At 46.5% G+C, this 12,173-nt stretch overlaps 1 protein-coding gene across 1 annotated transcript in view; it reads left to right on the forward strand.

The window, feature by feature from the left end:
- The window catches only part of IGF2R (insulin like growth factor 2 receptor), a 1,757,136-nt gene that overhangs the window by 1,407,279 nt on the left and 337,684 nt on the right, over positions 1–12,173 (forward strand). The window contains exon 39 of the mRNA XM_086927157.1: positions 4,620–4,766. Coding sequence (XP_086783283.1) covers positions 4,620–4,766 — 147 coding nt within the window. The remainder of the gene's footprint in view (positions 1–4,619; positions 4,767–12,173) is intronic.

The raw sequence follows: 12,173 nt of genomic DNA on the forward strand, positions 1-12,173 counted from the left end.
ATTGCAATTAGCGTCAATATGGACATTCATATCACCACATAAAATTAACGGCTGACACCAGCCAGCCAGTTCCATGTTGATTGTATTGAACACCTCATTGTCTTCTAGATTGGGACCGTATAAGCAACACAAAGTGAATCTGGTACCATTAATATTAAGTTCAGCCAGTCCCCATCTGCCCCATTTATCTGATATCGTTCTGCAACATTTTCCACGTTTTTTTCCATAAGGATTGCAATTCTCCTTTTAACCCCAGTTTGTTTAGAACTAACCAAAAGTTCCAGACCCAAATTCCTCAGAATGTTATGTTTCTCCCATGGAATGTGGGTCTCCTGCAGGCACTGGATGTCTAAGTTTAGAGACTGAATTAATCTACGCAACACCCCAATCTTTTTAAAATCATTGAGACCATTGATGTTCATAGTACATATTTTAACCTTCCTTTCCATTGTTTGTTACAAACGCCTCCATTAAATGTGTGCTTGACGCAGCTGACACTGCAGCCAGGTCCATAAACACTAGCGTCTTACTATGAAGACATGCATGGCTACGTATTTCCAGCTTTAAGAACGAGGTGCATTCTACCATTCTTAACCAACCAGTCAATCAAGACTTCCTTTTTAGCCCTACAGTCGACACCATTTTAGACAAAATGAAAAAGGATACTGAAACTGCAAAATCGATGGGTGCATTGCAGTTTCAACAACACAGATGTTCCTTTCGACGCTCCTCATACAGAGGAGCTACACAGGGCAATACTTCACAAACCTCGTCTACATAAAGCAACACTCAAGGTTCCTTTAACAAGATCTCCAACAGAGGAGGTTATAGGGGCAACAATAATAAGGGAAGAGGACGTGGAGGCAATAACACCAGAGCCTCCACTGCCTCAAAACAGTGACTTCATCACACTACCTCCAGACCACATAACACCGGTCGGAGGCAGAATCCAACAATTCCTACCAGTCTGGAACGCAATTACCACAGACAGGTGGGTGAGACAAATTATCCAGTATGGTTATTGCCTAGAACTAACTTCTACTCCACCCAACATACCACCCAGACACCATCCTATGTCCAAAGAACATATCACCCTGCTACAACAAGAGGTAAAATGCATGCTGGAAAAGGGGGCCGTAGAGCCAGTCCCTTTCCAACACCAAGGGACAGGAGTATACTCACTGTACTTCCTTATTACCAAAAAAGAACGGTTCCCTCAGACCAATATTGGACCTCAGACCCCTAAATCAATACATACTGTCGGAGCTCTTCCATATGATCACACTACAGCAAGTGCTCACGCTGCTCCAGCAAGGAGACTTCCTAGCAACATTGGACCTCAAGGATGCGTATTTTCACATAACCATCCATCCAGCTCACAGAAAATATCTCAGGTTCACAATAGAAGGTCAACACTACCAATTCAAGGTTCTCCCTTTCGGGGTAACCACAGCACCAAGAGTGTTTACAAAATGCTTAGCGGCAGTAGCGGAACATCTCAGGAGACAACACATCCACGTGTTTCCATACCTAGACGATTGGCTAATACAAGCAAAATCGTACGAACAGTGTGTAAGAGACACGTCTCAAACACTTCAGTTGCTACACAGCCTAGGTTTTTCAACAAACTACCCGAAATCGCATCTACAACCATCCCACACACAATTCTATCTGGGAGCTACTATAGATACCTCAGTGGCAAAGGCATATCCAAACTCGGCGAGGATAGCCAGCATGCAGATGCTCATTCGCAAATTTCTGCCACAACACTCTTTGCCAGCTCGAGTCTTCGTGCAGCTCATAGGCATGATGGCCTCTTGCATATTTATTGTCCCCCATGCCCGACTTCAAATGTGTCCACTGCAAGAGAGCCTAGCACGGCAGCGGAACCAAGCTCCGGGACAACTGAAGGACCTAGTGTTGGTAGACAGTCACACTTACAACTCTCTGCAGTGGTGGAACCCACAAAACCTTTCCAAGGGGTGACTGTTCCAAGAGCCGGTTCCACAGCTAGTACTAACAGCGGACACATCACTGACAGGTTTGGGAGCCCACCTACTTCAATACACAGTACAAGGGCTCTGGACAATCAAACAAAAGAAACTGCATGTCAACCAACTAGAGTTGCTAGCAATATTTCTAGCCCTAAAAGCATTCCAAAAATACTTGTACAGCAAGACTGTGTTGATCCGGACGGACAACATTACAGCCATGTACTATATCCAGAAACAGGGAGGAACACACTCTCCGCAACTGTCCCACTTGGCACAGAGCTTATGGAAGTGGGCAATTCCAAAAAACATCTTTCTCCTGGCAGAACACCTCCCAGGGAAAGACAATCAAATAGTGGATCTGCTCAGCAGACACAACCAACAACTACACGAATGGGAGATTCACCCCCAAGTTCTCCAGCCATTCTTCAAAAAGTGGGGGCACCCAGAGATAGACCTGTTTGCCACTAACGAAAACTCAAAATGTCAGTACTTTGCCGCCAGGTTCCCACATCCGTTGTCACAGGGCAATGCGATATGGATGAACTGGTCAGGCAGATTTGCGTACGCTTTTCCCCCAGCAGCACTGATTCCGCTGGTGGCACGCAAACTATAGCAACAGTCACTCACAATGATCCTAGTTGCTCCCACATGGACGAGACAGCCATGGTACACAACGTTCCTGGAGCTTTCAGTAGTTCCTCATTAAAGGCTACGCCTCGCACCCCATCTTCTAACTCAGAACCATGGAGAAATCAGACACCCAGATCCCAATCAGATGAACCTAGCGATCTGGCTCCTGAAGTCTTAGAATTTTAATACCTTAACTTGCCTCCAGACTGCATGAATATCATTAAAGAGGCAAGGAGACCAACTACTAGAGCGTGCTATGCAGCTAAATGGAAGAGATTTATTATTTACTGCAACAATAACAAAATCAACCCATTAGATGCTTCCATACAGAACATTATATGTTACCTACTGCATCTCCAAAGATGCAACCTAGCATACTCTTCTATAAGACTATACCTCGCTGCTATAGCAGCGTATCTCCAAAACAGACAACACCTTTCACTGTTTAGAGTACCAGCAATCAAGGCTTTTATGGAGGGTCTTAAAAGGGTGATTCCTCCAAGGCACCCACCTTCCCCAGTCTGGAACCTAAATATAGTACTTACCAGACTTATGGGACTTCCTTTCGAACCTCTACTGTCATGCGAATTGCAATTTCTAACATGGATGGTGGCATTCTTGATTGTCATTACCTCACTCAGGCGAGTTAGCAAGCTACAAGCACTAACAATTCAAGGGTAGTACTTACAACAAACCCTAAGTTTATGCCAAAGGTCTTATCCACTTTCCATATTAATCAATCAATAGAACTGCCAGTGTTCTTCCAAAATTCACAGTCAGTAGCTGAAAGAGCCCTACACACACTGGATGTAAAGAGAGCTCTGCTTTATTATGTGAACAGAACAAAATCATTTAGAAAAACAAAGCAATTATTTGTTGCTTTTTCACCACAACATAAAGGGAATCCCATATCAAAGTCAGGAATAGCCAGATGGATAGTTAAATGCATTCAAATATGTTATCAAAAGGCTAAACACACTTTAACTGTCCTCCCAAGAGCACACTCTACGCGCAAAATTGGGGCATCCATGGCTTTCCTAGGGAATATTCCTCTTGAAGACATATGTAGAGCAGCCACATGGACTACCATACACACTTTCACAAAACACTACTGTGTAGACGTGCAAGCAAAGCAGCAAGCTGCTGTAGGCCAGCTGTCCTCAAAACTCTTTCAAACTGCTGCAGCTGGCACAGGTAACCACCGCTAGAGGAGATACTGCTATACAGTCTATGCACAGATATGAATTCAGCAGCCCACATGCCTCGAACGGAATATGCTACTTACCAGTATGCATCTGTTCTTGGCATGTAGGGTTGCTGACATTCATATCGCCCGCCCTCCTCCCCGGTGCCTGTTGCAGCTGCAGCATTATCTTTTGCATGGCCATCTCTTACTTTACTATCTCCATCTCTGCCACAATGGCGAAAAACAATCTGAGGAAGGAGAAGGTGCCCATGCGCACTGTAGTCCAGGGGAGGAGTCACCTATCTCGTGATACTTCGAAGACTCTTCCAGGACAACAAGGTGCAATTCCCCGGACCCAACACTAGGCGGCGATCTATGCACAGATATGAATGTCAGCAGTCCTACATGCCAAGAACAGATGCTTACTGGTAAGTAGCATATTCCTTACTATCCTTCCCAATCTCTCAACCCTTCCCTTTTTTTTTCTTTGCAGGTATGCCCTGCTCCTAGTTTGTAAGGGGATTTTTCGTCCCTTTCTAATTTCTGTAATTTCACTTAAGATAATGTTACACAAATATTATTTTAAACCTATATGATATAAAAATAGAAGTGTTTATTTTTAGATATAATTGCGGCATGATCATTTGCCATAAACCTAATGTGTATGCAGTGCTTTTAGATTATAAAAAAATTAAAGAAAAACTATGAAAATCTTCAATTTGTCAAAATGCTTTTTAGTATTTACAGAATTCCAAACTTAAATCTCCTTGATACGTTACTAATTGTAATGTTCTCCCTTCAAATTGCAGTAACAGAGAATGGGGAACTATGTGTGTTCCCCTTTACAACCAATGGAAAGACTTTCACTGAATGCATCAAAGAAGGACGACAACGGCTATGGTGTGCTACAACTAAGGACTTTGAAAGAGATAAAAAGTGGGGTTTTTGCGGAAAAGGTATATGTTTCCCCTCATTCCCATACAGTTTTGCTGAAAGCTGGCAATTGTTCAAGCATCATTGCATCTTATCCAGACGACAGCATTTTTAAAAATAAACCCATTTTTGTTTCCTAGTTTAATTATGACTGTCCAATAATGCGCGCACCACAAACATCGTTTCTTACAAATGAAGGGGAGTACAGAAAGGAAATTGTCATTAAACACTTGAGAAAAGAAATTGTATTGTTGCGTTTCTGAATGTCAGTTAGGGAGTGGGTGTCCATCTCTTTAAGGTTAAGTTAATACCGCACTTTTCTCCATGCCAAAGTTATATGATCAATAGATATATGAAAATAGAGAAATCCACCTTTTATTTATGAATGACTATCCAGTCCTCTACTTCTTATATGTATACAACAGTTATAAATCTCCTTTCTTTTCCCTCAAACATGTCTACCCTTCCTTATCATAACTACAACCGTTTTCTTTTTTGGGATTACTTCTCTCATGTCTTGTTCTCTTGCATCTCGGTTTCTCTTACTCTCTCACATTATTGCATGCCTTTTCTCCTCACCTCATCTTCCTCTATTGTATTGCCACGTCATGCATTTTCCTGTATCGATTAGTCTTCTACCACTCTACATGCTTATTTTCAATTTTTGTCATTATAGCTTTCTCCATCAGTCTTTTCTCCATTCTGATAATTTTCTTTCTTATTTGGTTTGATGATGATGCAAAATGTATTAAGTGCCCAGCTACATTCAAAGCAAGTATCCTGGTGATCAAACGAGGGTATGGACAGTGATGGGGGAGGCTACTCCGAGTACGACCTTAACTCAATGTCGGCATCACAATTGAAACAAATTGGGCTTCAACTGCTTCCTGAACATCAGTAGATTTGGCTGCAATCGAAAAGATGCAGGAGGGCAATCCAAATTCTTGGGATGATGACAGATGAGCATCTCTCTGTGTGCCTTGTTTTCTTGAATCTGGATGAGTCAATGAAGCCTCAATGCTTAGACCTTTAATCCCTGTCAGGAACATAGAGAGAAAAATGATTTTATGCATGTAGGAAGCCCATTTGAAAAAATGGTTTTGTGGCAGATGAAGAGTGCTCTAAAGAAGCACGTCTTGCTCACAAGAAGCCAAGATAATCACCAGATAATTAGAGATGACCAAATCAACCCTGAGGTCTTAAATCGGCCGCTCTGCCCTATTTTGTAGGAGTTGAAGTTGATATTGCTTTCCTTGCTGATAGCAGGATTAGCAGGCTTTTCTTTAGGACATAGAGTAGTCTTAATCCCACAGATGGAATTTACATGCCGACCTTATAAAGACTTCTAGCCTCAGATTCCTTAGCTTAGAATATTCCCCAGGTGTTAGACTGGATCCAGATTTTTTTTTGAGCAGGACCTCTGTGCACCGGGAGGGGGCATTGTTTGACTTTGCATGGTATCATCAGAGTCATCCCATGCATAATGCCTATGTAGGTGCCAATAGGCACCACTCCAGTGTGTCGATGCCAGTTCTTTTCTTTCCGTACCAGTCAGCGCAGATCCAGAGAAGAGCTACCCCCAGTCTTATTTGACTGACCTTTTTTCAACATTTTGTCAAGAGTTTTTCGAGATTGTCTCCTGATGCATCGTGGTTGTCTGCTAGGAAGGCTGGTTTAGATTTCTGTGGCGCCTCCCACCAACAGATGTCGGTGACAGACCCACATTTGGTTTATCTCTGGTGTTTGGAGTGCAACCACAACACCAAGACCTGCATCGATTGCTGCGCCACACACCCCCAAGATCTTAAGAGACTGGTCCCTCATGCTCCTCGCAGTGCAACACTTTCCACGTTCTCTATCACATTCTCTGGCATGAGAAAGGTCCTGAGATTGGTTGCGGAGCCACTCCAAGTGCTTTTAGTAACAGTTGAGGTCGTTAGGATCAGGAAAGTCCCACCGACATTAGGAGAGCGAGAAGTAGAAGAGATGTTTGACTTCACCACTTCTGACAAAGTCATCCGACAAGACGAGGGAGCATTGGCAGTCGAGGCTTAGCTCTGTGGTGGAGGCTGCACCAGGGCCTTCTCTGCGTCTTCCAGAGTTAACTGGAAGCCAGAGCGACCCCCGGCCAACTACGCAAATCTTATGAGGCAATGCACCTCATATTTTGGCAGCCCGTTGCTGTTGGAACGCTTTTGGGCCACACAGGCTTGGCAGCAGCCCCTACTGGTCTTCTGCCAACCAGTTCGTCCCCGGCACTTGTTGGACCCCTTGGATCCATTGATGGAATGGGAGAGGAGCCAGTCGAGCCACCCGACCTTCCCTGGCGCCTGTTGCCTTTCCTTCGCCCCATGGTGGTTTCATCCCCTTCTCCGACATGGAGTTTGACGGGCGTGGTCCGATGACTACGGGGGGCATTCCCCATACCAGTACATATTCTTATGATAGGCCTGGGTTTGCTGATCATTGGAAGAGGTCTGTGGACCCTTATGGACACCAGTTAGAAGAGGCAGAGGACAATTGGTACAAGGATCTGACGGATGCCAGCTGACTGGTCATATCTCCAGACACTGACCTTGTTTCTCCCTCTATCGTGGCTATGGGGGAGGGCTCTTCTCTCGCATTGGTGGTGCAAAGGGCGGATGAGGTTCCGGACGTTAAGTTGCCTTCAGTGGAAGTCAAGATGAACATCTTGACGGAGGTGCTTCAAACAGGAGTTGCCCCCACAGAACCATTACTCCCATTTGACGAATCCCTTGCCGATGTCCAACTCTGGTTCTGGCCCAAGCCCTACACAGGGGTTCTTGTTCATCGGACAATTGCCCGCTGCCATCGCCCTGCCCCAGGGGACCCTTGTTTCCTCATCCTGCACCTCACACCAGAGAGCTGGTTACTCCAGGCCTTCACCTCTATAGTTCACCCCGGCGTACTCCCTTCCACTTCACCGGAGGGTGAATCCAAAAGGCTGGGTACCTTCTGGTAGAGAATGTTCTCTTCCGCCAGCCTGACACGGTTGTCAGTGAACACCACATGACTCTCTGCCCGATACTCCAATACCATCTGGGACGCAGTTGTAGGAGTGCTCCTCATGGTCTCTGAGGATGCCCGAATCATACTCTGTCAAGCAACTGCTGAGTTTAGAGACGTACTCAAGTTCACCATATGGTGTGGGCTGGATACGACCGGCTCACTGGTTAGAGCGATTTTATAGGTGGTGGCTGTAGGAAGGTGGATATCTGACTATTGTGGCCCCCAACTGTTTGCCTGGTGTTTAGCTGGTTTTTCGACATAGTTGACCTGGGGCCCTGCTATTCAGGACCCCAAGCCCACTGCTCTCTCTGTAAAATGGATTCCATGTACTCTAGGTACATATCTAATTGCATACTGAGTCACCTTATCAGCCCCTGTACAGTGTACCTTAGGTACCCAGGGCATAGGTGCACCCAGGGCCTACCAGGGGCTGCAGCATGTATTATGCCACCCCTGGCTGGCCATCCAAATCTGACACAACTGGCTGATCAATCAGCTGGGGCAAGGTGGTGTGAACACCCTTTGCTTTAGATATAGTATCTCTATATCTAAACCTAAAATGGACACATATACTCCTATAAGTCACTCCTATAGCAGGCCTTAACAATCCTGGAGGCAGAGTGCTTGGAAGTATGTGAGATAGTGCTCTGGCATGAGCTGAGCCTGTTTGCAGCTTTCGGAACCAAGTCCTTCAGCTGTTTCCATGATAACGCTATACCATATACTCTTAAGTGCATTATAATCCTCGCGGTTATTGCTAACTTTGGCATAGCATTATCAAAACATGTTGAGTAAGGTGTCATACGAATTGGAATACTACCCCCTCGCCAATTCTGGTGACGGGGGTAGCATTCCACCCTTCTAGAGGGACACGACATGTACCTAACTGTGAACCCTGGTTTAAGTTAACCCGAGCCTCAGCATCACAAAATGGATGCTGCCACCACAGACACAAGTCTGACCTCCTGCTGCTGGGAGTCCTTCCAGCGAGAGGGGCCTGGACAAAGGGTTTCCTGCCTTGGGAGGTGCTAGCACCACCCCAGACAGGATTTTGTGTATTGAGTAGGACAGGCTGAAAGGAATGAGACATGCCTGGGGCACACAAGGTGTCCCTGTGCATACACGGGTCCAAACCAGTTCCTGGGGCTCTCCAGCCCCAGCTCTGGCGCAAGACCGGACAAAGGATAGGGGGTGTAACCACCCCCCTTCCTGGTCCCACCCATAGGAGGGACCTAGTGATAGTACAGCCCCCTTTAGCAGGATAAAGGTAGGAGCTGATCCCATTCCAAGTTAGATTAATCCTGAACTGAAACTCTACAAGAAGAAACTCTGGACTTCGACTTTCTGCCAAGAAGAATGAAGAAATCTCCCTTGTGGGCAAGGAGTGTCCACCCTGCACAAGCAGGCATCATCAGCGTCCAGCGGCTTTCCTTTGTCGTCTTCCCTCGAGGATCCAGACTTCAGAGCCCGACGAGACCCGGATTCCCAGACCTCTCCGACCTCTACCTACATCTGCAGCACAGCTGAGATCCGTGGGTGCGACGAGACACGTGGGACCGGCCATCTTGGAAGAAGCAGCACTTCGCTCCAGCACGACTTAGGGGTAACCTCGACCAAGTGCTTTGGGGACTAAGAAGCCCTGACCCCGAGCAGCTCCTGCACCGAAGACCAGCTCTCCAGCATCCACGAGATCTGCTTGGGGCCCTTCTGCCTGTTTGCTGCTCGATGCGTTGTCTGGTCACTTAACGGCTGGCTAGTGACCTCCTAGACGACAAACCTTAAAATCCAATCTGCTGGTCTGGTTGCTCCAGACTGGCCCCTGCTTCCCTGCAAAGGAGAAGCACCCCGGACCTCCTGGTCCACTCCAGATGCCGTTTCCACTCACCGCGTGGGTTGCCTTTGCCAAGGCCTGTTGACTCTCAGTCAGGATCCGACACCGCCGACAGCGAGAGCCTGCGTGGGAGAGCTCGTGCCTCCATCCTGGTCGTCAAAGACACCACCTGGTCCACGTGGCTGCAGAGACAAGTGTCCACCCTTCACCTGATCGCGACGACGATATCTGGTTTCACTCCTGGTTCCACTCCAGTCACTGGCTAGTGACTTTGAACATTTCCCCTCTGCTTTCAGGTCCTCCTCTTCACTGATCCACCCTTGGATCACACCAGACATCTTCCTCCTGGTCGCCTGCAGCATCTTTTCTTCCAGGCTCCATAGACTTCAACGCCGGAACCCGACACGACTTCGCACCTATGCACCCGCAGCCTGTGGGTGAGGTAACACGAGCATTTCGGTGCTCAAGGGTAGATTGACTCTCCTAGTGTCCAGTTCCACAGTCGTTTTAGTCCTAACTAGTCAGGATTGTCCGTACTCACCTTTTACTTGAACTGTCCGGTCCATAGACGTTGTTACGCATCTCGCGTGTGAGTTCACACTCTGCACACTCGTTCCGTGGGCCTCCTATTACTTACCTAAGGTTAGGGTAGTGTGGTCCCGGCGATCCTACAGCCTCTGACAGCTCCATTCCTTCTATCAACTTTCACATTCCACTTACTTAGTATATGGTTTGTTGTGCCCCTAGGGCAACATTGTAATTGTGCAACTTAAAGGTATTTTTCTTAAGAGTCTTGTCATGTGCTTAGCCCTCTGATCTCATAAAGAGTTCAGAGGTGTTTGTTAGTTAATAAATATCTTGTTTATTTTCATAACTACCTGTGTGGTGTCCTTTCATTTGGTATTCAAGGGGTTATATGTGGTAAAACAGCTGGCTTCACATGCCAAAAGAGTTTAGCCTAAGACTGCTTTGTCCATGCTACCATTAGGATAGCTGGTCTATAAGGTTGACTTACAACCAATCACCATAAGGGTTGTTTGGACTGATACAAGGTGATCACTAGAACTAGTGAGCATCATATATCAGGCCAACTTCTCACAGTGGCCACAGGTGCCTTGCCTGTCTGAGAACCACTCAGACCCACATTTCGTCTCAAGTGAATCTCAGGCCTCCTGTCCGCCTTTCTGCCAATACCACTCCTCTCCAGAGTTCTCAAGAAGATCAGAAATTATCCGGCTGAAGTTGTTCTTTTGGCTTCTGATTCAGCACAGAGAGTCTGGTATACTAAACTGTTGAGCATGAGTCCTCCGATCAGGCTGCCTCTTTGGGAAGATCTTTTGCTGCAGCAACAGGGCAGGTTTTTGCACCTGAACCTGCCAACGCTTTGCCTTCATGCACGGATATTGAACGGCGACAGTTAACCGCTATTGACCTTCCGTTCGAAGTCTGTGATGTTATCTTGGCAGCCAAGTGTCATTGTGTGCCTGCCGCTGGGGCAAATTTGTGGCATGGTGTACAGATAAGCTTGTTGATCCCCTATCTGCACTCCTTTAGCAAGTTCCACAGTTTATTTTCAGTCTGGTGAGATCGGCATTTTGCTTGTTCAGTCATGCAGTACTTTCTAGTGTAATCCCTGTCACAGTCCCACCTTCGGGGAGGTATTGCTCTAAGGTAAGGAATCGACAGCTAGAAGCCTCTATCAGATGAACAAGTTACTTACCTTCTGTAATGCCTTATCTGGTAGAGACTCTATCTAGCCGCAGATTTCTTACCAACCCACCCATTCTTACCGCTGTGTGAAGAGAATCGGAGTAAGGGATTTCTCCTTTTCAAGGGCCCTTATTTGACGCACCATTGGCCAGTGTTCGTGGCTCCTCGCTTCTGGCGTGGAAAGACGTGAAAAGAAACTGACATCAGTGCACTGTGGTGGCACTTACATAGTCACAGCGCACATCACTTCTAGCATGGACGATGCCACATGGAGTCGAACTGTGCCACCTACCGGCACACAGGGGTAATGCTCATGAAAAATGTCAGCATCCTGGAGAATATTATAAGGTAAGGAATCTGTTGCTAGATGGTTTCTACCAGATAAGGCTTTACAAAAGGTAAGTAACTTGTTCTTCAAAACTCAAGGCTTTGGTCTTGGATTTCAGGAATGACTCACTGGCACCGACAATACACCCAACTTGCCCAGCCAGCAGTACATTATCTGAAAGAAACAGGTTAGTATTAGATTCCTTACCTTAGAATATTCCCAGGCGTCAGACTGAATCCGGAAATTTTTGCGTAGCAGTACCCTTGCGCGTCAGTAGGCGGCGTCTGCGGCTCCGCGTCCGTCGTCGGCGTCGTGATGACGTTGTTGGAGTACTTAGATGCCGCCTCCGCGTGCTGACGTCAGTTCTTCTTTTTTCTGCGCCAGCAGCGCAGATCCGGAAAAAGTGGTATCTTAGTCACTTTTTGACTAAACTTTTTTGAGATCTTTTTGATCATTCTTCGAGTCTTCGACTCCGATCGATGCCGATAGGGATGCCAGGTTTTAAGCCTTGTGGGGACTGCGACCGACTGA

Source organism: Lissotriton vulgaris, chromosome 6 (genome assembly GCF_964263255.1).
Source record: "Lissotriton vulgaris chromosome 6, aLisVul1.2, whole genome shotgun sequence".
Taxonomy (NCBI): Eukaryota; Metazoa; Chordata; class Amphibia; order Caudata; family Salamandridae; genus Lissotriton; species Lissotriton vulgaris.